This window comes from Geospiza fortis, unplaced genomic scaffold (genome assembly GCF_000277835.1).
Source record: "Geospiza fortis unplaced genomic scaffold, GeoFor_1.0 scaffold366, whole genome shotgun sequence".
Taxonomy (NCBI): domain Eukaryota; kingdom Metazoa; phylum Chordata; class Aves; order Passeriformes; family Thraupidae; genus Geospiza; species Geospiza fortis.
Genome location: NW_005054342.1, coordinates 4928332 through 4953981, shown reverse-complemented (window position 1 = coordinate 4953981; position 25650 = coordinate 4928332). Strand labels below are relative to the sequence as shown.

The following is a 25650-nucleotide window of genomic DNA, read 5'->3' as shown; positions in this document are numbered from 1 at the left end:
GATGTGCCTAGCTCCTCTGGGATCCAGTGACAAAATATGGGGCAATGGCTCAGAGCTGCACATTCAGAATGGACATCAGGAAGCATTTCTTTACTGAGAAAGTGGTCAAACATTGGAAAAAGATTCCTAGAGAGGTGCTCAGTGCCCTAAGTCTATCAGCGTTTAAGAGTGATTTGGACAACACCCTTAATAACAGGCTTAAATTTTTGGTCAGTCTTGATTTGCTCAGGCAGTTGTATTGGATGACTGCTGTGGGTCTCTTCCAAGTGAAATAGTCTATTCTATAATTCTACAATACTTTTATACAGTATTTCTTTTACTTGGTGTCAAAAATGATTGATTGTTCTATCACTTGCAGATAGCTATCACAGTTGCCAGGCATACTTATGCAAAGAAATGTAATAAACACTCAGTCATACAGACATATATTTAATTAGGTAGCTGTATTTTCACTTGTCAATTTAGAGTGAAGAGGAAAGTCCTGGGATTACAGTTCATTGGGCAATTCTCCCCCCCCCCCCCCATCTTGTTTTGGGGCAGCTCATTGTCTTTGCATACAGGACAAATTATTTGAAACAAGCAATTAGAATACATTTTGAAAACTTTTTTGTCTTCATGCAGTTCCAATGGTCTATTTTAATTTAAAAAAACTCAGAATTTCGGCCAGACAGAAACAATAAAAGTACTCAACCTATGATGAGCAAGTGCACTCAGAAACTCATTCAATTGCTTCTTGTAGGCTATTATCTTTGTACAGCATCCTTTGTAGCAAAAATACATGCTGTGTTCTGCCCTCTTCACAGACTTTTCCATTTAGCAACTTCCGTACATGAATTCCATATGGTACTGACATTTTTGATTGTGGGTTACACCAGATTTACCCTTGTCAAGAGCAGAGAAGAATTTCACCAACAAAAGTGTTGCTTTGAAAAGGTATTTTCAAAGTAAGGCACTTCAAATAATACACTGATCTGATTTTTGTAATTTCAGAATATTTTAGTGGGAGAGAAATTTTCTCCATGTTGCTAAAGGCTCCTGAAAATCATCAACATGTTCTCTCTGTTTAAACACATGAATATTTTCACTCTAAATTATACCCATCTTAAAATTACCAAAAATATTTATGTTTTGTTCTTAAGACTGCAGATAATGTGTTGTGTTTTAGGATAAGGAAGAATCCTAATTTGTCTACATAGATACATACAATCTCTTGCAAATGCCTAGAACTTCTTCTAGGAAATAATTTTCTTTATTGGTTTTCATTACTTCAAATCATAAAATAGTTCATTTCCTAGAATGCTGTGTAATGCTGGCTCAGGATAATTCTAATTCCCTTTTCAAAATATCAATCTACAGTTTCCACTTTTCACATCCTCTTAAAGTAAGTTAACTGACTGTTAAGTCAGCTATCAATTTTCATGTTGTCAAACCTGAAACTTTCCATGAAGCAGTCAAATTTAACCAAATACAGATAAAGTGAAACTTTCAGTCTCAAGATCCATTAATTAGGCATTAATATTTTTTCTTTTTTTTTTTATACACAGAGAAAATAATTATGAATCTGATTATCTCACTAATTCAAAAACAGAGACTGAAAGGAAATTTTGGACAACAATTTCAGACATCAACTTGATTTTTTAAAGGAAACACAATATCACAGTTACAGAGTTATTTGCAGGTTTTTCTGTTTTGATTCCCTTCAGCTATTCACCTAAGTCAGGACTCAGGCTCTAATGGAATTGTGTATTTCTTCCATTTCTCAGGTAGTTCCTGGGTCAAAACACTACACACAACAGAAAACTGAAAGAGTTCACATGCACAGTGCCTTCTGCCCAGGGGGCAGTCACCTCACATAGAAGACTGTCCTGTCCTCAATCCATTTCTGAGTTACTACTCTGGTTGTTCAGCCCATCTCCTCTCCATCCTCCAAGTCTGGACAACATGCACAGCATATTGTTTTAGGGGATGAGTGGAGGACCTTATTCAACAGCACAGAGGCTGTATTAGGGACATCTCATGTATGAGCTAATGCCTATCTTCAAGCTTCCCACCCCTGAAGGAGCAATACAGTGTAGCTTTTCAGATGCCCCTGCCATCACAGTAGTTTTTTCCACAGTCATCTGGGGGCTCACAATCAAAAGAACTGGCAAGACTGCCTCATTCCTGAAACATGGGACAAAAATCATGGTATGCTTGTCTTTCTAATACAGAAATGACACTATTGCATCCTTGACTATGAGTTGCCACCAGGCCTTTCATTATCTCTGTATGATATTTAAGGAACTCACATACAAGTCAAGCAAGCCATTATCCTATGAGACTGGTTTCCCTTAACTCCTTCTGGTCAGTGGCAAAGCCAATGTAGGCAGAAGTCTGTGATGCCATCCTCCAAACACTTTAGTCGTAGTACACAGCTGATATCTATGAAACTGTCCAGATTTTTTTTTGTATCTGAAGGAACTTGATGGATTCCACATCCCAAGCCAGTACCCAGTCCATCAAAGCTATAACTAATGAAAAATGCAGGAGAGATTGACCCATTGTCATGACATTGGATTGGTTCACCACTGAAGGAGACTTATGGGCACCTGGATGGATTCACAACATCTGTCTTTCATTATGATGAGTGCAGGCTCATTTGTGGTGCTAGAACCTTTCCCCAGGAAAGGACAGGATCACTCATGGCTACATCATCGCAGGTGGCCCATACTCCTACATCACTAGGGAATGCCAAACCAAACTCATATATAGAAATTCCTGATTAGTGAAAAGTCATTCTACAAAAGAGTTGGGTTCAATATATTTTATACTCCTCATCGGGAGTTCATAACTTTGGTGCATACACTGAAAAATAGCCTTCCAAAACTAAATACTGCTTGTTTTAAGAGTACAAACATAGTACCAAAGAATCAAAAAGAATTTTAAATGGAAGTTTAAAGATCTTGGGACTTAGAAACATTCTGTAAGTATTTTCTGATGCAGAATGACAAAGGCTAAAGCGCAAGTCTATTCACAGAAGTAGATGAATCTCAACTCTTGTTTGCCAAATAGTACATTAACATCTTAACACCTCAGCTAATGACTGCTTTTACATAGGTGAGAATATGCATGCATTTTTCTTCTTATCTCTTCTCTCTGCCTATTAAAATAGAATTAAAATATTGTAGCAGTCTCTTATGTTCATCCCCGAACAAAATTATAAAAACACAAATTTTAAATAGCTTAAAATGTTGAAAATGGTTCCCTTCCTGTCAATCTGTATTTGCCACCCTCAAAGATACAAAAGAAATGGTCCTCAGGCATCCCAAAAGATTCTTGCACTTCAGTCCCATTTCCCAAAACATACGCATTTCATGGTGCTGTTTGGTACTACTCTAAGCCAATTTTTATAGACTAGCTGGGTATGAGGCAAAAATCTTCTAATTGAAGATTTCTGCATTATTGCTTGGTAGTCCTCAAGCATTTGCTGGGAGGTGACTCATCCCAAAACAATCTTTCCTTTCACGCCTATTGCTCGCAGTCTGTTGTGGTTAAATCAATATCATTTCACAGGAAACACCACGGTAATCAAAGCAAAATACCATAGCAATATATATTTATAGAGTGGTTATAAATCTGCCCAATTTGTCATATGCCCTACAAGAAATGTCTTAAACCTTGGCACAGGTTAAGAGTGGACATGACCATCCAATAATGAATGAAAAAATGTGAAGAAAAGATATGCTGAGCAGGAGTTGTAACAATGAAATATTAGTATGGTATAATGAATGAATTATCACACTTTAAACAGAGAACTTGATTGAATAAACCTATCTGAGCATGCCATAATTTGTTATAACTTGATACTTTTCTGATATTAAAGCTCAGCTGCTGACAAGCATTTGTTATGCCTAACATAATTTGGTGGTTTTTAAACTAATTACAAAAGTAAGGTAGCAATAAAAGGTATGGGTGTTAAAAAAGCATTAGCATCACTACTCAGCACATAGAAGAAAAACATTTATAGCAGTGGATGGATAGTGACATCTTTTCTTTCCATCAAAAAGACAATTCTATTTTTCAAGTATGTATGTGCATATAAGAGGAGAGAAAGCAAAAATGCAGCCAAAACAATGCCTCTGTTTCCACAGCTACCTGCAGCTGCAGGGGTCAATGGCCAGCAAGATGCCTTAAGAGCATGAGTTAGTTTCTAATACTGATTCAATCTCACAGGATAAAGTAAGCTACAGCACAGCAGAGGTCAAAAAAACTCAAGAAACCAAACAGCAAATTGTAATCAGTAAGCTCAGCTCCCTTGCCAGCACCTGGAGGAGGATGTGCAGCGCTGCACAGAGCTTACCATTGTGGCTGTGAAGGGGATGTTGTCAATCACAGAGGAAGCCAAAGCAGACACCCAGAGCACTAAAATAATGGCCACTGCCAAGCGCTGATCCTCAGGAACCACCTGGAATTGAGAGAAAATTATAACTTTGAGATCGGTGTTGCTCTGTGTGTCCCCCACGGCATAATTGCACGTTCTTTACAGTTTTAATTTATCGACAGTTATTATTCCTTTAGGCTCTGAGATAGGAAAGGCATCTTAGATAAAATAGCCTAACATTCAGTAACACAATTACAGTCCTTCTTCCAAGAAAACAAGGACAAATAGAAGTACAGAGATTTATGTTTCTAATACTCAGATTTCACACAAAAAATACACTGTGCAACTGTGAATTTTGACCTTTAGCTGTTTATACTTTTTTCACCTTTGCATTTTGGAGTTTTAGACTATAGAGAAAGCTCTTCTGTTGCATTTTTGGCAAATTTTATTCTGGCTGTGGACAGATATATACATATTAAATATCACCCATGCCGAAGTATGACATCCTTTCTTGATACTACTGATGCAGGAATGCAATTATTAACATTAAATTCAAAATAAGATTATTCTTTATTGTTCTACTGGAATAAAACTATTTTTCTTGCCTGTTAGAAATTATAAATATTTTAAACATACCTTTATTAACAAAGCTGTCTGCTCTCCTATGTAGTCTATTAAGTGCAGATGAGCCAAAGCCTGGGGTAAAAAAAAAAGGACACTGATATCAACTAATGAAGTGCATGACGTACTTACTTTTTTTCCACTAGATGTAAAAAAAGGAAGTAATTTATTCCCATTTACAAGATATTTATATTCAACTCATGTAGCTTGTTCAGAATTAATTTTAGGCAAGAAAAGATACAACAGAAGTTGGTGGCTGTATTTGCAGAAGCAAGTAAAGGTTGTACTGAAATAACTTGTAGTGTTATTCAAGAGCATGGGACAAAAGATGGCTGAAATTTAAAGATTTCATTATTCGGTGGATACAAGTCTTCTGAAAACTTGAACACAACTGATTTTAAACCAACTTCCCCAAACCCACAATATAGATAGAAGTATATAATGTGTTTCAAAGGCTGGATGAAATCAGGCATCTCATGCTCAGTCTCAGAAGAAGAAACAGGAAAACAAATTATATTTCTATTTTATGGCTATCTCTGACCCATTCAAAAAGAGGCACAAAAACCTACAACAAAAACTACCAAAACCAGTATCCATCTGTTAAAACCAGGACAGAGACCTTGGGTGAATGGAAATTGGCACAGAGGTAGCAACATCTGAAAGGCAGGAAATCCATCTCTTCAATGCCCAGGTTAGGCACATGGACTAAGGAGGTGAGCCCTGTAAGCACAGGACCCCAGGACAGCCTGGGTCAGAGTGCTCTGTCCTCCCTGTGAGAACCTTTCCCAGTTGTACAGGACATTTAGACAGCGTCCTGTGACGCTACCACAGATGAAAAGATAAAGGAAGACTGCAGCCTGGTGGTGTTAACTCTGATCTCTCCTTGAGCACACAGAATACAGACTGAGTCTCCACACTCGAGGACAGTGACCTATTCCCTTGACCAACAAAGTACAAGAATGATTTTAACTTGTGAGTGCTAGCCCTTAATTCACTTTGGTTTTGTTTTCTTTTCTTGTAGGCATGAAAAATGAAGCACTATTTTCAGGTTTAATAAGGTATATCTATTTGATGACTTCTCCATTTCTCAGGGGAGAAAATCACATCATTTTTGCTTTAGCCTAGACGACGCTGGTTGGCTTGCTTTCTTTTTTTCTATCAAGAAAAAGAAGCAGTCAGCTGCAATACCTCCCTTACTGACATCAGTCCCTCACAGAGCTGCAGGAGTCAGTATTCACACAACACAGCTCTGTATAATCCCCCCACCTGGCAGTCAGACAGAGCCCTTCAGAGACTGCAGTGGGGAAAAAAGCATTCAATTCACATGCTGTCAAATTCCATGACAGATGCAGACAAAGATCCCCATAGGCATTGAGTGGGGTGGCACAGGACACTGGTTTGTCGGAGACTAAGGTGCTTTCATTCAGACTGGCAATTCCTGTACCCTGTACCTATTCAATTAGATATCAGTAAAATAACAGTGGTTTGGGTATCACCAAATCACAGTAAATTTGGCCCAGAAATATTATTTTTTTAACAATACATTGAAAAAGAAAAGGTTTATCTACAATTAAAGATACAGCATACAGAAAACAAGCAGCAAAATACAGGCACATATCACTTACACTTAAAAAAAAAATAACATTTTTTCATTATTTTGGCTTCCAAGGAGAATGTTGCCTAAGTTAATTCTTGTTGTTGATTTTAAGTTACCATTTTCTTTCTAAGCTATCTGTGTTGCTTTATCAACTCAAAGGATATGACAGCGACTTTTTAAATGTATGTAAAAGCAATATTCTTAATGAACAGCAATAATTTTTGCATCATTGCTGTGTTCATGCTTCAAAATGAACTTCTAAACAGGTAGTTGACAGCAATTAGAGCCCAGATTTACATTCAATTAATATTGCTGCCTTATTAATTATCTACTAACAGTAACACTCCAAATTAATTCTGGAACTCAAAAAGAGACGTTCAGGACACACACATCACTCCTGCAAGAGAGTCTGCAGGTAGCCCATCTCGTTAGAGATGGTGACAATATTAATCACATAAATAATTTTAGGATGTCTCTATGATCTCCAGGCCAATCTCCTGCAGGCACCTAAGTGCAAGTCAGCAATTAGCACCCTGCCACTGCCCTCCCCTGCATGTAAACTGCACAGAGGGTCTCCTGGATATTCCTGTGTCTTCTAAGAGGAGTAAGCATTATTGCACTAATTGGTGTCTTCAGGCACACCAGTTCCTGTGGGGGAGTTCACAACAGAGCTTTTCTGCAGAAAGAAACCATGTGCCATTTTAAAACAAAGTCTAATTTATGCATTAAAAAATTTCATTAATCCTCTTGTGGACAGTATGTCATGACGACTCTTGTAAATAAACTCTGCCTGAAGGAATTAAGGTAATATGCCAATTTCTACTACAAAACTGAACAAAGAACTGTAATCCTGAGAGGCATAGGGACTTATTTTACAGAGACAGAAGAAGCAGAAAGATTTTTATAGCATGTAACAGCCACTTGTGGATAAAGCCTAAAAAGACAGTTGTAAAGATTAATTACCCAGGGGACACAATAGATAACAAGAGAGCTCCAAGGATTTCAAGTTTTTAATTGTAAAATATGCACCAGACTGGACTGATGGACTCCCAAAGGCAGAATCTTTAGGAGTTCCCCTGTAGTTCAGGAACTCAAATCATGTTTTCCAAAATATCTGGAACTCAAATCACATTTTCCAATATTACGTGCAGCCTAAGACCAACACAGGTTTTTAAATGTGCCTTTTAATAAGAAAGATAACATTTACAGCAGCAGGAAAGAGCTTCAGACTGGGAACTATCCAAGCTGAAGGATCACCAAGGGTGAGCAATATCAGCTGGCAATTTCTGGATGCCCTAGACTATGGAAAGATTTCTTATACTTCAATGTATATCTTTGTTTTGACCAGTCTCTTCTTGACACTGGCAATCTAAAGGAAAAAAAAAAACCTTGGAAAGGACTGCCACCTAGTAATCCAATAGATTCAGATAAAAATTAGCAGTGATGATATACGCAGAACACTTTCTCATTCATTGTGGGGAAGAATTTAATGTCTCATATTTTTTTCTTCATTATCTGGACAAGTTTCTTCCATGACCTTAAACTGCTGTTATTCTAGAAAGCCAGTAAAAAATGTTATTTCATTAGCAAGCTATTCACTGGTGACATGAGAAACTGAAAAAATGAAGTTCCATGAATAGTTGTATCTAAAGGCAAATAGCTTCCTGTGTATTTTACTATGGTATTGTGCAGAGCACAAAGCACTCAAATCAGCCAGTCAATCCAAGTTCAAAAATAAATACATCAGGGAACACAACTAATAAACTGTTACAACAGCAGTAGACAAAACAAACATGGCTTCAGCATTGATTGCCTATAAGAGCTAGAAATTCAAGGTTATATGGAGCCTCATAAAATGGAGGACTAAAAATTTCCTGTTCTAATGAGCATACAATAAATCAATATTTCCTGATTAACTTTAGAATTAGCAGCTCACAGAAAATTTCATCATGATAATCAGAGTTTCCATTCATCTTCTTGGAGGTTACCAGATTTTGACTTCCAGTTTGGCATTAGTTAGAGTCAGTCGGATTGGTTCTTGTTTCTATTTGCTTCAAATGTTGTCCATGTTACTGCTGTTGATTTTTTTAATAGATTCCAATTTCCAGATTCTTGGGATCTTTGCAATTATTGAGAGGGAATAGGGGAGGAAAGAGTCTATATGAGCAAATTAGTTACCACAGGCTTTTCCCGGGATTCTCACTTAGGCAATTCACTAGCCATGGCAGTGCCGGTGGTCACTTGGGTATTGTCAGTCATGTGTCTACATTATTACATCATTTAAACCCAACAATTAACAACTGAAAAATAGTCAGCATTCTAGAAGCCTAATTAAAAAGTTAATGTGAGTATCCACACCAAAAAAAAAAAATCCAAATATTTGGCATAAGAATAAATCCTCTCAAGCTATGCAAAACATCAAATAGGGAATAAAAGGGGATACAAACATGGATGGACATGGATGCTGCCAAGCAGACAAGCACAAAGAAAATACACAGCAAGATATCAAGGCATTTCAAGAGCTGAATATTTTTAAATTAGCATTGCAAACTGAAATTCAGTGTTATTTTCCTTTTAAATCACACTCCCATGAAATATCTTAGACCATTTGGTAGCCAGCATGTAGCAAGCAGACAGCACTAGAAGCATTTTTCAACTCCAGTTTAATCTTGTTCTATTATTTTTCCTATCATCTGTATAAATAATTGTAAACAAACACATAAATACACATAAAATATCTGCACACACAGACCAACAATAAACCTAGAAACTGAAATTTAAATTACAGAAAAATTACTGTGTCAGATACATTCAACAAAAGCAGAATATGGAAAGAGAATGAGAACAAGTTTATAATGAAAATTTAAATAGGAAAGATATATTTGTAATTATATATTATTTATATAATATATAATGGTCCAACTAACTTTCATTCCCTGCTATTCCTCTCTGTATTATCATAACTACATTTGATCAACAATATTCCAGTGGGATTGAACCAGTAGGAGGCCTCTCTCCAGGAACATAATTCACATTTGAAATCTTTCTCCATTCTTCAGGTTTTAGAATCAGAGAATATTACCTCCATGAGAACAAACAATGCTGCAAAGAAAAGAAGGGTTGCCCACTCAACTCTGTTCAATATCATCTCAAAATCATGGATGTCTGCTAGCACCAGCAGCCACAGGGCTCCCAACATGGCAATCCAGCCTGCATGAGAGAAAAAGAGAACAATACTTTACACTTCACAGACTTGTTATGTGCTAACAACACGTAAGTTACAGTATTGTGATTTTATTGTGATTTTCAAAGATTTTCACCGCATTTTCACTTTGACTGTAACAAGGAAAAGTTCACTGATATCACAGGATGAATGATCTCTGCTTTCAAATTAAAATAAAACCTAAAATAAAAAGAACAATGCAAGTAAGACAAAGTTGGGTTACCCTCATGATCAATGGGTTTGGATCACAGAGAAACCTTTAGGTATTTAGGAATAGTGAAGGATTCTGCAGCTCCTGAAGGACTGGCTGCATCCCCTGGACCTTGAAGACTCAGTGGCTGCCTGCTTTAGAAGATAAGCAGGAAAGGAAACTGTCCTTAGAAAAGACGAGAGATTTGGAGCAAAAGAAACTCTCTTCAGATATGGTCCTTCTGTACATCTTGAAGTATTTTAATACATATATTTAGATAACTGAGAGAAAATGCAAATCAAACACACAATTACCCAGAAAATGCAAATAGCAAATCTCCTGTCTGAGCAGGACTCACTTTCCCTCTGCACAGTTAAAATTCTTTCTAGAGCAGCTTGATCCCTCTGGTTCATTTATCTTATAACTCACAGAGTTCCCAAAGCAGCAGAGGAAAGAGAACTGTCAGTTCTATCTACCACGACTTTTCAATAGCAAAGTTTATTTGCTGTATTATAAAACAAAGCAAATATCTTCATGAAAATTGAATTTATTTACTCTGAACATAAAGGAAAGGTTTATGGAAATGCACTGCCTAATTTTGTTCTGACTGTTGTCTTGGCTGTTTTCCGAATTCTGTTAAAAAACAGTGGGCCCAACTCCACCTTAAATAAATATGATGGCAATTCCTGTTAGAATGCTGCAAGGGAGAGTAGGTATGTGCTGATTTGACGCTAAGTAGCAGAATTTTAAGTAGTATTTTCTAAAAACCTACTTGACAACATAACATTTTCTCACATACATTTTGAATGTAATTACAACAAAGTGAAGAATTAAAGAATTTCTCATTACTTATGGGACAATCTGTGAAAATATCTTGGTATTTTTCCTACTCTTCTGTCTCCAATAATAATGAAACAACTAGAACATGCTATATGGAGATAACAATTAATCACTAAAGTCAATGAAGTAATACAAAATTGCAGAAGAGGTGGATGGAGCCAGGCATTTTCTATCACCATGAGTGTTATCAGCACACATTAGCTTCAAGCATGGAGCTTTGCATGAGGGAACAGTGCCTGGCCTTACAATATTGTTCCCTGAGCATACAGATAGGCAAGGGAGGTGTCATCCTGCCGTGCTTCAGCAAATACAGCTCTCCAGAGGGAAGTGCAAACACATCAGCTGCCAGCTGTGGCTGCACAGAGCTGATTTCAGTCTGGGAGAGGAGAGGAGAGGAGAGGAGAGGACAGGACAGGACAGGACAGGACAGGACAGGACAGGACAGGACAGGACAGGACAGGGGACTTTATTGGAATTTTTTATTCACTATGAGGAATTTTGAAAGTACTAGGACACATTAAAGACTGGCGTCTCTGTTTGTTTGTCTTTTTTTTTTCCTAGCTTCCGGGACTACAAAAGAGAGCCACAAGGAAGAGAAATAGAAATAATTTTTTAAAATAACTTCTCATTACTCTAGTGAAAACAAAGCCCATTTACTGCTCACCAGACCACTTCCTTTACTGCCTTTTATCGCCTCTGCTTCATAACAACTGATGTCCCAGAAAGAGAACTTAGACTGAAACTGAAGCTAAATTCTATTTCTACCTGTTGAAGAGGTTGACAGTTTTATTTATTTTAGGGGAAAGGAAATGAAATTATATTATAAAATGCATCTTGCAAATTTATAATGCATTCTTCATAAGAAAAGATTTCCATGTCTTCTGCCTGGTGCCAGAAAAAAAAAAAGTACAGTAGAAATTGCTTAAGGGCTTTGCTTTTCTTATACCCAGTAGGCAAAACCACCTTTGGAATAATACTTAGCTCATGCTGAGTGGAACACAATTGCAATCCTACTCAAAAAACCCCTTATTTTAAAATAATCAAGTAAATGAACTTGAAAATATAAAACAATCTAATAGAGTAAAATAGAAGTCTAGAATTTGAAGGTAGGCAGGAGAAAGAGGAAGAAATTAGGGAGAAAAATTGCTGTGTAATTTGTAGGCCTTTCAAATGCTCATTAAGAAGAATGTGCATTCCTCAGCAAAAGTAATTTTGACCTACTACCTCATAGTAGTAGGTCAGAAGCATAGAAGCCTAACGAGCTTCCTCTGAACAAAGTGAAAATGTGGACTCTGCATGTTCACTTTATATGCACAGAATTTGGAGTAAGGCATTTAAGAAGACTGAGAAAATTTCACTTTTCTGGAAACTGAAATGGCACTTGAGACTTTGAACTGAAAACCAAAGTCAGGGTAATATTGCATGATCCAACTGATGGCCTGGGCAAAACAGCAGGCTACTCAAGACAGGTCAAGAGAATACATTTAGGTAGGAAGAGATAAAACTGCAAAAATCCAGGATGGGAAGCAACTGCATGCCAAATAGTCCTCCAGAAAAGACTTGAGAAACACGCTGTATCACAACTAAATCTCATGGCCCACTGAAATACTGAACCAGGGCTATAAACAGTAAATTCTGTGAAGCAGCCTCTGCTCTCCTCATCCCTGGCAAACCCTGAGAATATATACTGTAAGATGCATGCCCATTAGGAAATCTGAGGCAGGGAAGGAAGCACAATCAACAGCCTGAAGAGCTGACTTTTGAGGAAAAATTTAAAGAATCCAGAATACTTAGCTCAAAAATAAGATGACTTAAGAAGTCCTGACAAATCTTTGGGTTAATACCAGGCTTCCCCGAAGGGCAGAGAGCAACACATTTGTGTCAGCATTAGTGGGTAGGACAAGAAAGAGTGAAAAGATGTTAATAGCAGTGACAATGATTCAGGCAACACAATATTCAGGGTCACACATTTAAAGTGGTTGAGAAATATATATTTTTTTTAATATCTAGACTAGCTTTTGCCAAATGGAAATATAATACTCTGATCTGCAAACAAATGGGAGGGACACACTGATTTTTTATGTTTTTCTTACAGTATGATTTTAGTTTTCTGTGCTTTTTAAAATTCTTTGTCATTGTAGCTTGAGAATGTATGCCAGTACTTCATGTAGTGTCGTGTAATTGTAATGTAGTATATGTTTCATCATCTCCTTATGCAAGCTTATAAAAATATTGGGGTGAAAAAGTTAAATCAAAGACATAAGTCCAACAGTGCTTGCTTTACACCTAGAATATGTTTCACTATAATGAAAATGTTCCATATTTTGGTTTATTCAAACTTTGGTTTATTTTATCAGGAATCCCTGAAAATATACATTCTGAAATCTTGCTGAATATTTCTAAGAAGTGCTTGCTGTCCACTGGTAAGTGCTCTTTTATCTTTAATACTATTTTTTTAAATATAAAGTTACCTTCTCACAAAGCAACTTGCTGGTCTTTTGAGCAGTCTCTTTTCACAGGCTCAGTTTCATGGAAGTCATTTTATGTTCTTTGCTATTTTTCACACCATAGGTTAAGGCAACTCCTTGGGGGACAGAACAGTGAAGGTGACAGTCCAAGACTTGCACCGCATCAGTAAAGACTTGGTACAATACAAGAGGAATAAAAGGATAGGGAAAAAAACGGTGGAAGCTATAACCTCGTGCAAGGCAAAAGAAGCAGGATCCTATGCTGATACAAGGTAATTATACAATAAAAACCGGAAGCATTGCATAAAACAAGGTAAAGAACTGACTGCTCTGTGATCCCAGATCATCCCATGTGCCTTAGGAAAGGATGTGCTGGACTTTGTTGAATAGCTGTAATAGCAGGAAGTCAGAATGTGAAACCATATTCACCATTGCATTGTAATGCCAACACCTAGCTTCATTAACTCTCCAAACACAATTTTATAGATGAGGCAGGATGGCTCTCAAAACAGAACACTGTAAGAAAGAAACCTGGTTAGACATTTCTACAGCTGGGCACTCCATCTCCAGAGATGAGCTGACAGATATATAGCTGTCTATATCACACCAGTCTGTAAGTCTGAAAAATTACAGAGTACTCTCAGTAAAGGTCACTGCAAACAAACACACTCTATTGCCATAGCCTTATTGACTCTAGTGAACAAAAAATAATTTGAAGAGCTGGATAAAGGAAAGGTAGGCTTCTCTAGAAGCCAGCAATAAAGATCAAAGGCTACACTAGCAGATACAACTGTTACCAGTCCTTGGTTTTTTTCTTGTCAAGTGTGTGGGCAGCTGCATGCACAGGGGGTATTGTATAATGCATGCATGATTATCTATTTTTAATGACAACCGTGACATTTCAAGGCAGAATTTTTGAAAACTATCCTAAAATAAATTAAGACTGCAAGGATCATGGAAAACAGGTCTCTTGTATTTTCACAAGCAAGGTGTTATGCTGACAGGGTAACTAACATCTGGACCAGACTTTCTGAGTCCAAGTCAGCGCTGACTGCATTGATGTATCTTCGTTCCCATTCTCATGATTAAAATATTATCATCAAATTTATTTTTAACTCATGTTCATGTATACTCTACCAGGAATGCTTTCGACATGACTATGAACCAAAGATGTATGAAGTCTCTGCGATAGAATGATGTCCATTCTCATTTTTAATAAACAGTTTGCATTTTCATGGTGCAATCAAGTGAAAATGCAACATATCAGAAGCCAGCAGGTCAGTCCCATGCAGAGCTCTTCTTGACCTTAGTGTAAAAGTACTAGACCACCTAAACCAACACCACCACATGCCATGATAGATAACAGAGTAAATGGATGAAGCACAGGCAGGGACATTAAGAACACTAAACAAGGACAAATATATCAAACTCCACTGGAAATGGTAGCTGATGACACCTGGGGAAAAGGGTTGCAAGCAGCCCCAGCAAGTGCATCTACAAGGATCTGGAAGAGTCTCCAGAAAAGCCTGAAGACTTTGAAAGAGGACAGCTTAAAATGTTGGCTCTAATCTTATTATGTCTTTCTACCTTGTACTGGATGCTCTTATCAGAGGCTACAACACATTGCTTTATTTACCATTGTCAGATCAGCAATTAAAGAAATAACTTTAGTCATGGAAAGCAGCATTACAGCTTCATTTAGGTGGAGCATTGATGGAAAATGGTAAAGGAAGAAAGAAATTGCCACAGACAAGACTCCCTGAGTACCTGCAGCTAACAGAAATACATAAGACAATAAAAAAGATCCAGGTTTATCAGTAACTCAGCTGTGAGTAAAGCTATGAGATTGTCAAAACCCACTTTAGGGGTAACAAAAAGCACAAGAAAAAAAAGCATATAATATACATCACACCTCATAAATTAAAATCAGGTATAATGTAGAGCTGAAAACCAAATTTGAATAAGTAGTGTGAAGCTTCAGAAAATATATTAAAATGGGCTCAAGTGAACTCAAGCACAGGAAGTACAAAACCATCAACACCAACACTATTTACATCTTGGCAAAGAAGAGGAAGACACCCCTAACATGTCATCTCATCCTGGAAAAAAACTCAAGTTATCATCACTGTGTTGTGACTCCTTCCAGCCTAAATGTGTGATGCTTAGCACCCTGGAGAACTTCAAAGGGAGACCCTAACAACAGGGGATAAAAGGGAGATTATACTGGGATTATTCTTTTGGGTTTTGAGTGGATTTTTGGATGGAGGGGTTTGGGTTGGGTTTTTTTTGGGCGGGAAGGAGGAGAAGTTGTTTGGTTGCTTGGTTGGTTTTTTACAACAGTCTATACTGCATATTGTTAATGAGGTGGGGATTTTTGTATTGATTAGATATATTAGACTCTAAGTGTTTGCATTATCAAAACATGAACAATAACGGCTTGCTTTGGTTGCACTGGTTACAACTTTTAACTTTTTACTGATAACAAATTCTCAGCTCCAGATAAAGGAGATATTCCCTTTTTTGCCCAGAATATCACAAGCTTAAGAAGACCACAGAGACTTTGAGAACAGGAGCCTTCCACCATGTACAGAGAAGGCAATCCAAATGTTTTGGAGGCCAAAGCCATTTACTTTACTGAAATATGTGAAGGAGTTTCCAGGCAACTACAGATTATTCAGGGTGGTATTTTTAGCTCTACAGAAAAGGTCCACAAATGTTTCATCCCAAGCTTTGCATCTGTTTGCCTAGTTTATCAAGTTGTGTTAGAAAGCTTTCCAAAATAATGAAACAAAATGTAAATTAAAATGGGGGGGGGGAGGAGGGGAAGAGAGACAAAGAAAAGAAAATTGTCATTGTGACAGCTTTAAATGCAGTTGACAATAAAGTATCATTTGAGCCATTACTTAGGAGTCAACACCTACAAGCTTTTATCAGCTAAAACTGATTCATTTCCTAGTCCTGGCTAATTTCTAGATAAATGTTAGCTTTAGTGACAAATTAAAGACCAAATGTGCACTTTTCACAATGAGGATATAGTGACATAGGAAGTGAAATATAAGATGTGCTAAACTTAATGTCACTCTTGGTATCTGGCCTACGCTTTCTTAAATCTAGATGGTTCACCAGTTTTTATATCTGTCTGTCTCAACAGGATTTTTTGTTTTCTTAGACATTAAAAAATTATACATCAGCTTATTAAACTGGTATATGGTTTTTGTCAGATATTTTATGAAACAACTCCTCAATAACACTGAGTAGTTCTATAATAAACATTTCATCTTAACTATTGCACAAATTAACCTGAAACAAAACAGGTTTATATAAGCACCTTCTTTTTTTCTTCCTCTCCATTGGGACAAACATGTTTTTTAAGTAATTTTTTCTGTTTCTGCAAATATAATTTTATTGTTTGTAAACAAATGTCATATTTATGCAATTCCACCATCATACAGAATATTGGCAGAACATAGTTCAATCTATTTATCACTGATAAGATATGGGAAAAATGTTCCAGAATAAAATTTCAAGGTACAGAATTAAGAGCCTTTGACGTCAACACCCCTCTCATGCTAATGGGATCTGTCCACACCTTTCTCAACTCTGCGCTCCACTACAGGGATATGTAAATCTTTTGGATCTGAGGAATTCTGCTGCACTCTGGGATACAGGATCTTTCTTACAGGCCTGTGGGGGAGAGGTTCAAGTTTAAAAGCACTTTCACCATTCTAAGAAGCTTCTTGGCCCAAGTTTAAATGCACATACATAGCCTATCCGGGGGCCCACATAAAAGCTGGGGTGGGGAGTGAGGGAAGTTTATTCGAGTTCTTCTTGAGCAGCTTCCTAGGATGCATCTTCAGAACAAAACCACACAGACTACATTTAATTCCCTTGTGGAATACCGGAGATTTTTAATTTACATAATCACATAATTTAGTCAAAGATCCCTAAGTTAAAGACTTCTGCCATTGGTTACAGCATTGCAACTCCTGCAAGCTTTTACACACACACATACTGACCCCATAGATCAGTCTCAAAGCTGTTAGCAAAGAATCATTCCTGCAGTGAGCTCCTGATTCAAATGTTACAGAAAATAAGTGGATTAAGATAGTTGGTAAAATCTCAGTAGGCTGCAGTAATGGAGAACTGGCATCATTGTTTCTAAGTAAATATTGGTATGAAATTCCACGCATTCTGTGATGAAAAAACAAACGTAAGCAAGTTTGTGAGGTTCTCTAGGACTGTGCAGTCCTCTCTTCCTCACTAAGCAAGCTACCTGATAAGTGTCACTCAGTTTCAACTCCATGATATTATTGGTTCATCTGTGTAAATTACAGTGTAAACTGAAAATTGAGCATGTCCACTGAAACATATGAAGATCCAAAGTAGGATGAAAATCAAAATCATGTAAAGAGGAGAAACTTTAAATCCTATTCACTTCCCTGAATTTGAGAAGTGACTCCACTCTCCAGTAAAGACAAAATTTTTGTTATAATTTGCATAATAGTCTCTGTAGACATAATGGAGGGAAGCGGAATGTTCAACTGAGGCCCTTTCCCATTGGGATATTTAATTTCTCATATAAATGTGAACAAATTTTCTGTTTTATTGACTCACTTCCATAATTTACTGGTATTCAAAGGAGTGACAACAAAACAAGAGTCTTCCATATCTACACCAACTGAGTACATTTCTCCTTTAATGCTCTGGCAATAAAATTAAGAGACGTCTCCACAACATGGCCTACCAAAAAAACAGAAGTCAGTTTACATTAAATGAAAACAGTTACTTTCCTACTTCTCCACTATTTCAATCACAGTTTTAAAATGTTTCAAAGATGCAAGATACAACTAATTGCCATAAACAACAAAAAGAGATCTTCAGACCCTCACCAATAGCTGTAGCAGATTTTGCAGACTAAGTCCACGGTCAGAAGTTAAATCACATCAATAAAGACGACTGGACAAAGTTTTGCAAGAGAAAGAAGTCTCATCAAACAAGATGACCTTTGTTTGTAAATATTGAGGAATTTTAGCTTTAGTGCAAGAATGATGGGGGAAATTCAGATCTGGGATGTTTGCCTGACTGGAGTGATGTAGAATATTGACTGTACACCTTGTCCTAGTGCCCAGAATGGTCATAGTGATCATGTTAGTTACTTGAATGTTCCTAAAGTTGGTTATAAGTTCCTAAATTTGGGGAGTTTGATAACACTGCTTTGGTTAATCATACCAAAGATGAAACCAGGCTGAGTCACAGCTGTTGACTTCCTCCACTGATTAGTGACACCCCCAAAGATTATTCTGAGGGCAGATGAAGGTAATTAGCTTAAATATTGATGTCTGAAGGATCACAGATGCCCATGGCACCAAAAATACCAGAATGGGCTCAGACAGTAACATTGAGACACCACTCCTCTGTACAAGTGAAAAAAAAATTCCAAGACAGCTCCCTCCAATGAGCAAATGGCAGTCCTTAATTATGGAAGAATTCAGTGAATCCAAAAGATCTCTCCCTGTCCCCTTGCTTAAATAATTCATCAAAGGAACATGAGAAAAGCCATGGATGGTAACACCATAGGTTCACCTGTGCAAGAGTTGTGTCTTTAAAAGGAAAAATGGTGGTGATAAGGCAGGAATTAATATACAAATAAGGCAAAACCTTTATTGTATTTCTCCTGGCAGTCCATCCCTGCTTCCAGCAGCCAAAATTGAGGCAGCATCTCCTCTCTGAAACAGGAACTATCTCATCTCTTTACTCTTGGGTTTTCACCTTGTTCCTTGAATATGAGACCAATAGAGTTTGTTGCAACCTCTTAAAGGAGAAGAAAACATTCCCATGTCTCAGAAACTAGTGAGCCTGGCCCTGGGAAAGAGGTGTCCAGAGGTAGAAGAGAGCAAGAGTGAGGGGGTCTGCAAGAGCAGGCTGCCTGCATTGCATGCAGAAAGCGCAGAGAGGCAGGCAAAAGCAAGGCCTCAGAGATAATGGGTCCCTCTTCACAGATACTAGAAGGAACTGCACAAAATTCACAGCAGCTCAGCAACTCATTGAACTGACTAAAACCAAATCAAAGATAAAGCAGCTTCCCCACAGGAGAAGAAGGAATCGAGCTATAAATTGATTTTGGTATTTTTTCTGACCCAGTCATTTTGAGAGCTCCCTTCAAAAAATCTGGCTTAAAATTTCAGCAAAATCTTGCTTTATATTCCTTTTTAAATCTTTTTGGGACATATTAATATAGTCCAAAGCTCTAGACATGCCTGCCTAAAAGATAAAGTCAAAATAGTAGCCAGGTACAATCCTCAAAGGGGCTTTAATTTCATCCTTTGTCATCTTTTCTCAGATGTTTTAATAATGCTTTATCAATAAAATAAAATCTCATGGGACCAAATGAAAGTAATGTAGGAGTCTTACAGTTTTTAGTATCTGGGTTTTTTTAAGTCTCAGTACTAATCTTTTATTAACATAGATATTGCATAGAATTACACTAAATAAATTAATGAACAGGCACAAGAAAACTGAATAGCAAAGAGTTCTGCATTTCAAAAGGCAGCTAAGTATTCAAATTTTATTATTTAAATTAAAATGTCAGTACCTTCAAATTATATTAATGATTCCATGTTCATAATGAAAAAATTGTATCAAGACTTGGGACTGATACAGAATTTAAAAATCCTTCTAATTCTCTGTACCAACTGCAATTTAAAGTTATTAGATTTCTAACATTTCAACATCTGTATAAACTATTATTCTGGTAGAAAATTAAACACTGAACTGCAATTTTTATGAGAAAAACATATTGAGCAAATTTACCCAAGCCAACAGAGTACAAGATGAAGTGTACATTAGGAAGTATATTTCCATGCTTTGGAAGACTAAAATCCATAAAGCCTCACAGCAGTACTACTTCAGTAATGATAAATAAGTGACAGCTATCATCAAGATAGTGAAATTCAGGAAACAAAAATGAGAACCTGTAAATTATGGGACCTGTAAACTTATCAGTAGAAGTTTACAGGTTCAATTACTTTTCAGTAGAAATTATGTGTATGCTTTAGTAACATTTATTCATTAATATGACAGGTTTGCCATGAATGCAGAACGTGGAGAAATTATACAGAACACATACAGCCCTTATTTACTTTCAAAGTTGTTATTCAGCTACTGAACAGAAACCTATACTGCCAAACATTCCATATATTTTCATTTATTTTACTGGCATAAAGCAGGACAAACAAAAAAGATCAATAGTTACTATGTTTCCTCTAGCATTGACTCCAACTCCATTGCAGTGTTGAAAAAAAATTCTTACCAGGAGCATACGCAACTAGTGCTGTTTAGTCTTTAATGACTGTCTGGCTTTTCAAAAACATTTAGAGATGTTAATTCAAGAAGTTCTACATGGTTCAGTGCCACTTATCTGAGACACAAAAGTAAGAGTGTAAATTGATTTCTTAAATTGTCAATACAAAGGCCTTTCTTATGTCTTCAGCCACCGCGGCTTCAAATGCATTCAAATATTTTCAGCTTCTGCATTTTCCCAGACCTGATTAACGTAGCACATTTTTCTGTTATAATACAGCATTTTACCTTTTAACTTCTTGACAGTAATCTTCATGGGCTGAAATTGCCCATTGGCATGGCAAATAGTCTGTCAGCAGCAGATATGGAAGGTCTTGCTTACAACCTGATCACCACTGTAGAGCTATAACTGGCTCTATATCTTGCACAGTAAAAATAATTGTCAATGTAATATCTGTGTATATGATTATTGATTTATTCATTATCAGCTATTCCTCTTCAAGACTGCTCCATCTTTCAGCCACTGAGATAAAATACCTAGTGTGTAAATTCAGATTGCATGAAAAAAAAGTATTTGAAATTCTGTAATCTTGAAGAGCTCAGCAGCCAAAAAAAATTTTTCTTTTTTTATTGGTCAATGTATAGGTAGGTTATATGACTGGTGATTTTACTATTTATGACTATGATTTGGTTCTGTTTTCAGGTTATGTGGAGCTTTTTCTCATAGAGATATACAACTACCTGTATAAAAACCTCCACATATAGATCTATATATATAAATTACACACAGAGCTACTTTCATTTCACCCATGTCCTCCAGTTTTTATTTTTGGAAATGAATTATTATGGTTATAAAGTAATGGAGACTGTAAATTATACAAAGAGCTTTCTATACTTAAGGAATGATGCCAAACTGCTTCTTTGTTCTCCCATGGAGTGATTATCTTCTGATCTCCCTGATGTATCTTGGTCATTCACTCAAACAGTGCAAATGATGCCAAGGTCAAATTTGCTCATTCTGTAATGTTTAGCCAGCTCATTAGTATTGGAAATCCTGAAAATGAAGTCATGAGCACTCTCTGTTACTCCTGCTGGAGTAACTGGGACATGACTGAATTTTTAAAACCTGCTCTTCTCTTCCCAAAGAAATTGCTGCTTAACCTGGTAAAATTATGAGGACAGAAACATCTGAAAAAAAGGCTTTCTGAAAAGACCAAGTCTCAGAAAGATATGGCTGTCATTTTTTCAGTGAGATTGCTTATTTTACTTAGAACAAAACTAGGAAACTTACCAAGATCTAGGTAGATGCCTGGAACAAATGAGTTGAGAAAAAACATAAGAATAACACATCCCAGCACTGTCAGACATTTGATGAGCAGAATTTTGTCTGTTATTCTGTGCTGGAGACAGACAAGAAAATAAAATTAGCAATTGTATTAAAGAAGAAGCTATGTATTATGCACAGAGTTCAGAAAAGCATGTGTGAAGTGCAAACTGCTGTTCCTGTATTGTGTATTCCTCTTCAGCATAAAAGACAGAACTACCTGAACAGTTTTTATAGGTGTGCATCTTACGCATACCTATAAAAAAGCATGAACATGTGGTCCAAAAGGCTTTAAGAGATACAAGTATCTAGCACCTGCTGCATAGATTCAGCTGTACTCAGGCACCCTCTTCACAACTTCAGTCCAGAGGGTGAAGCAGGGTTGAAATTCAACTCATAGCAAAGAGGGCATTCTGAGCACTCTGTGGTTTTGTGATCTGGGACAAAATCACCCTTCTTTTTTCAGGTGTGCTTTGAAAATCTATAAACCACTCGAGAGCTCAAACTTTCACACTTCCTGTACAGCTCTCATGTAATTGCCAAAGCCCTTCAGCTCTACAGAGTTTGTACACGTCTGTGCCCAGCTCCTGCTTCACTGTGTCAATCTCCTTGTGTCCTCAGCCCCCACACCCAGTGCTTTCCGTTGTGTCCCTGATTTCACTACCGCTCCAGGGAATCACTTTCTCCCAGACTGAGTTCGTCTCTTGTTTCACGTAGTTTAAAGCTCTACTAAAATACAACAAGTCTCTGTTCCTTAACAAGTTTGTCTCTTATCCAATGCCTTGAAACAAGTGTAAAGAAAATCTGTTGGGTTTGGTCTGGGTTGGTGTGACACCTAGGACAGTGTTCTCCCAGATGAGGACTTGCACCCCAAGGAGTCCAATCAAGGACCTGAGCTCTCAGACACAGGCCTGATTCATTAGTGATGCCAGTGAGGTAGAAAGATCGTGACACTTTGATAATTAAATTTAGGAGACATTAATCCCACTACAGAGTCTCCATCTTCTCAGTTTCAGCATAAAGACTTAAGCAGTGCTAGTGTGTGCACAGCTAAGAGAACGGGATTTATCAAGTGGTTTATCCCTACTTGAATAATAAAAGCAGTAGTGTCACCAAAATGCATTAAATGCATTGGGTACATTAGGAGGAGTGTACTCTATTATCATTCACCATGACTACAATTTGTTAACATCTCCTGAGCCTTTCTAGCTATGGATTAAAAAGTTAAGAAAACACTGCTGAAACATTACTTCATTCTTTAAGTTATAGTTTTCTAAGGAACAAAAGTACAAAACCTCACCATGTGGTTCAGTAACCTTGTCTGACCAAGAAGCCAACCACCCTGGCTGCTAACTTTTTGGGTATCAAATTAGCTACTAAGTTAGCTAATAAATTTCCATTAGATTTAAAGCATTATCTCTCTATAAAGGCATAGCTTCATTTACATGAATACTGGAAAAAAATGATATCTACTTACATTTTTCTGAAGTTCCTGTATATTTGTTTCCCAGTTTTTATCTTCTTGTGAAATTTGTCTGAAAGAAAATGACACCTACTTTTTTCCAGAGTGAAATCAGAGCTCAGCCAAGAGTGCTGGAATAAATCCCTCTCATCACATATAGATCACCTCTTTCCTAGTGTGGAGTAATAACCCATACCACAAAGGAGTCGTGGCCTTCTTACATCCAGCAGCAAAATTCCCATGAGCATTCACTTCAGACTCTACTTTTGTAAAAAGCTCCACTAATATACAAACCTTCTGTTTATTAAGAAAGCCACAGGCTGAGAAGGAGCTGGACTCCAGAGTATGGACCTCAGTATAGGGTCTGGCTATCTGCAGTGTGTAGTTCCCTTAACAGTTTCAGGAGCTGGTGTGTGTGTCCCACTGTGATAAAACAAGGGTCGTGTGCTAACATCAGCAAGTCAGAACACACATGTTGCACGTTTGCATTTTATAATGAAGTTTTTAAGATTCATATAACTTCACTGTGTTATCGGCGCAGTCAGGCCTCCAGCAAAAAGCCTTGGGCTTTGCAGTTCAGGAGCTCTGTTGTTAATGCTAATGAATTTTTACATTGCTGTAAACATGCTGTGCTGGAGGAATCCCGATTTTCAAGATTAAATACATGATTTTTATTTGTAAGTCAGTAGGGTCCTCTTTACAATATCATAAACTCTGAGAATCTTAAAATCTTTTGAAAAGGAGGCGATTTTAACAGCCTTATTTGTCTTGAAGTATTAATACTCTCACTCAATTCAAAATACACAATATCAGCAAAAATTATGTAAACAGTCTTATTATTGGAATTGTTCAAGAAATCATATTTACATTTTCTTGCTCAAATTCTTTAACAAAATTATTAATTAAAATTAATTATTCCAATTTCACTTTAGGAAATTGGAATTAACATCCAAAATATTTATCATTGTTATTTTCAATCCTCAAATTCCATGGCATAATATCTGTTTTTACTAGAATCTAAACAAAACAAGGTCATTATTCTTTTTGTCATAGTTTATGTAAACTTCTTTTCTATACATAAAAATATGTCTGCCCTCAGATTCACCATGAAATTTTAATTATGAAATAATTGTAAACCACAGCAATTCACTGGTGAAATATTTTTCAAACACAACCATTCACTGCAGAGAATTCGAAATTTTCAGTAAAAAAAAAGAAACTCCAGCATCTTACTGTGCTGAAGCCACAACTGTAAGGAAAAGTGTAGTTATATATTTGTGATCTTTTTAAACCGAAAGCTGCCTGAAATTTCTAGGCCTTTAATTTTGGGCCATATTGACAAATATGTTTTCCAGGCCTTACACACCAGTTTTGTCCTAAAATAGTTTGTTTTACTAAGGCTGAGAGTAGCTGTTCATATCTGCCCCAACATCCATCTCATCAAGACTGAGCTAGGAATGCAGGTCCTGTGAAGGTCCCTGAAAGGGGAGGTTGGACAAGCTGATCCTTGTTTACCTGTGAAACGTCCTCAGCTTCTTCCTCAGGAGCATCTCCAGAGTCAGCACCTTCTGCATCAAGAGGCATTTCACAGCAGTCTCCTCTCTGCTGGCTGGGTTGATGCGCTGAGCTGTCAGCCTCCAAACATAGATCTCATGTTTCAGCTCTGAAAAGAAGCAAAATTGCATCAATGTGAAGTCCAAAACGTACGAAATCAGAGATGGGCAAAATATGTGTAATGTGCTCTGGACTCAAAGCTGTTAAAGTTATTGGGATGGTTTCCCAGCACATTTCCACTCAGGGAGCTGCTTTTGTCATTCATTTTGCAGAGTGGAAGTGAATGAAAAATAAATAGAAATTTATCAATTTTTTAAATAAGTGAACCACAAAGTCTTTTTTTAATGAAAAATAAGTACTGTCTTCAAATGCTTGCAAACATCTTCAATAAGCTTAAGGGTAAAATTGTAGCCCATTCATTTTCTAACAGAAAACAAGCAGTCAGTATACATTGTTATACTGCTAAGAGACTACACCAGTTCCCTGTGTAGTCAGGAATTGTAGCAAATGCTTCTTCACAGTATTCAAAATATACAGCATGTTTCCCTTCACTCTGTGTTCATACAAGCAATTTTATCTATGTAAGGCAAAAGTGAAATATGGCACTGTTATATGGAATAACATTCAATAGTATTTTAAAGGTTTCCTAAGAGGATTTAATTCTTAGGCACTGAAAATATGTGCAAACACAGCAACCATCAGTTTCCTGCTG

The 25650-nt window shown here is 37.0% G+C and overlaps 1 protein-coding gene across 1 annotated transcript in view; it reads right to left on the bottom strand.

Annotated features, from left to right (window-relative positions):
* The window catches only part of OCA2 (OCA2 melanosomal transmembrane protein), a 161529-nt gene that overhangs the window by 55351 nt on the left and 80528 nt on the right, over window positions 1–25650 (bottom strand). The window contains exons 15-20 of the mRNA XM_005422699.3: window positions 24900–25047; window positions 23400–23457; window positions 21890–21998; window positions 9661–9788; window positions 4997–5056; window positions 4340–4444 (exon numbers count right to left, since the gene is read on the bottom strand). Coding sequence (XP_005422756.1) covers window positions 4340–4444; window positions 4997–5056; window positions 9661–9788; window positions 21890–21998; window positions 23400–23457; window positions 24900–25047 — 608 coding nt within the window. The remainder of the gene's footprint in view (window positions 1–4339; window positions 4445–4996; window positions 5057–9660; window positions 9789–21889; window positions 21999–23399; window positions 23458–24899; window positions 25048–25650) is intronic.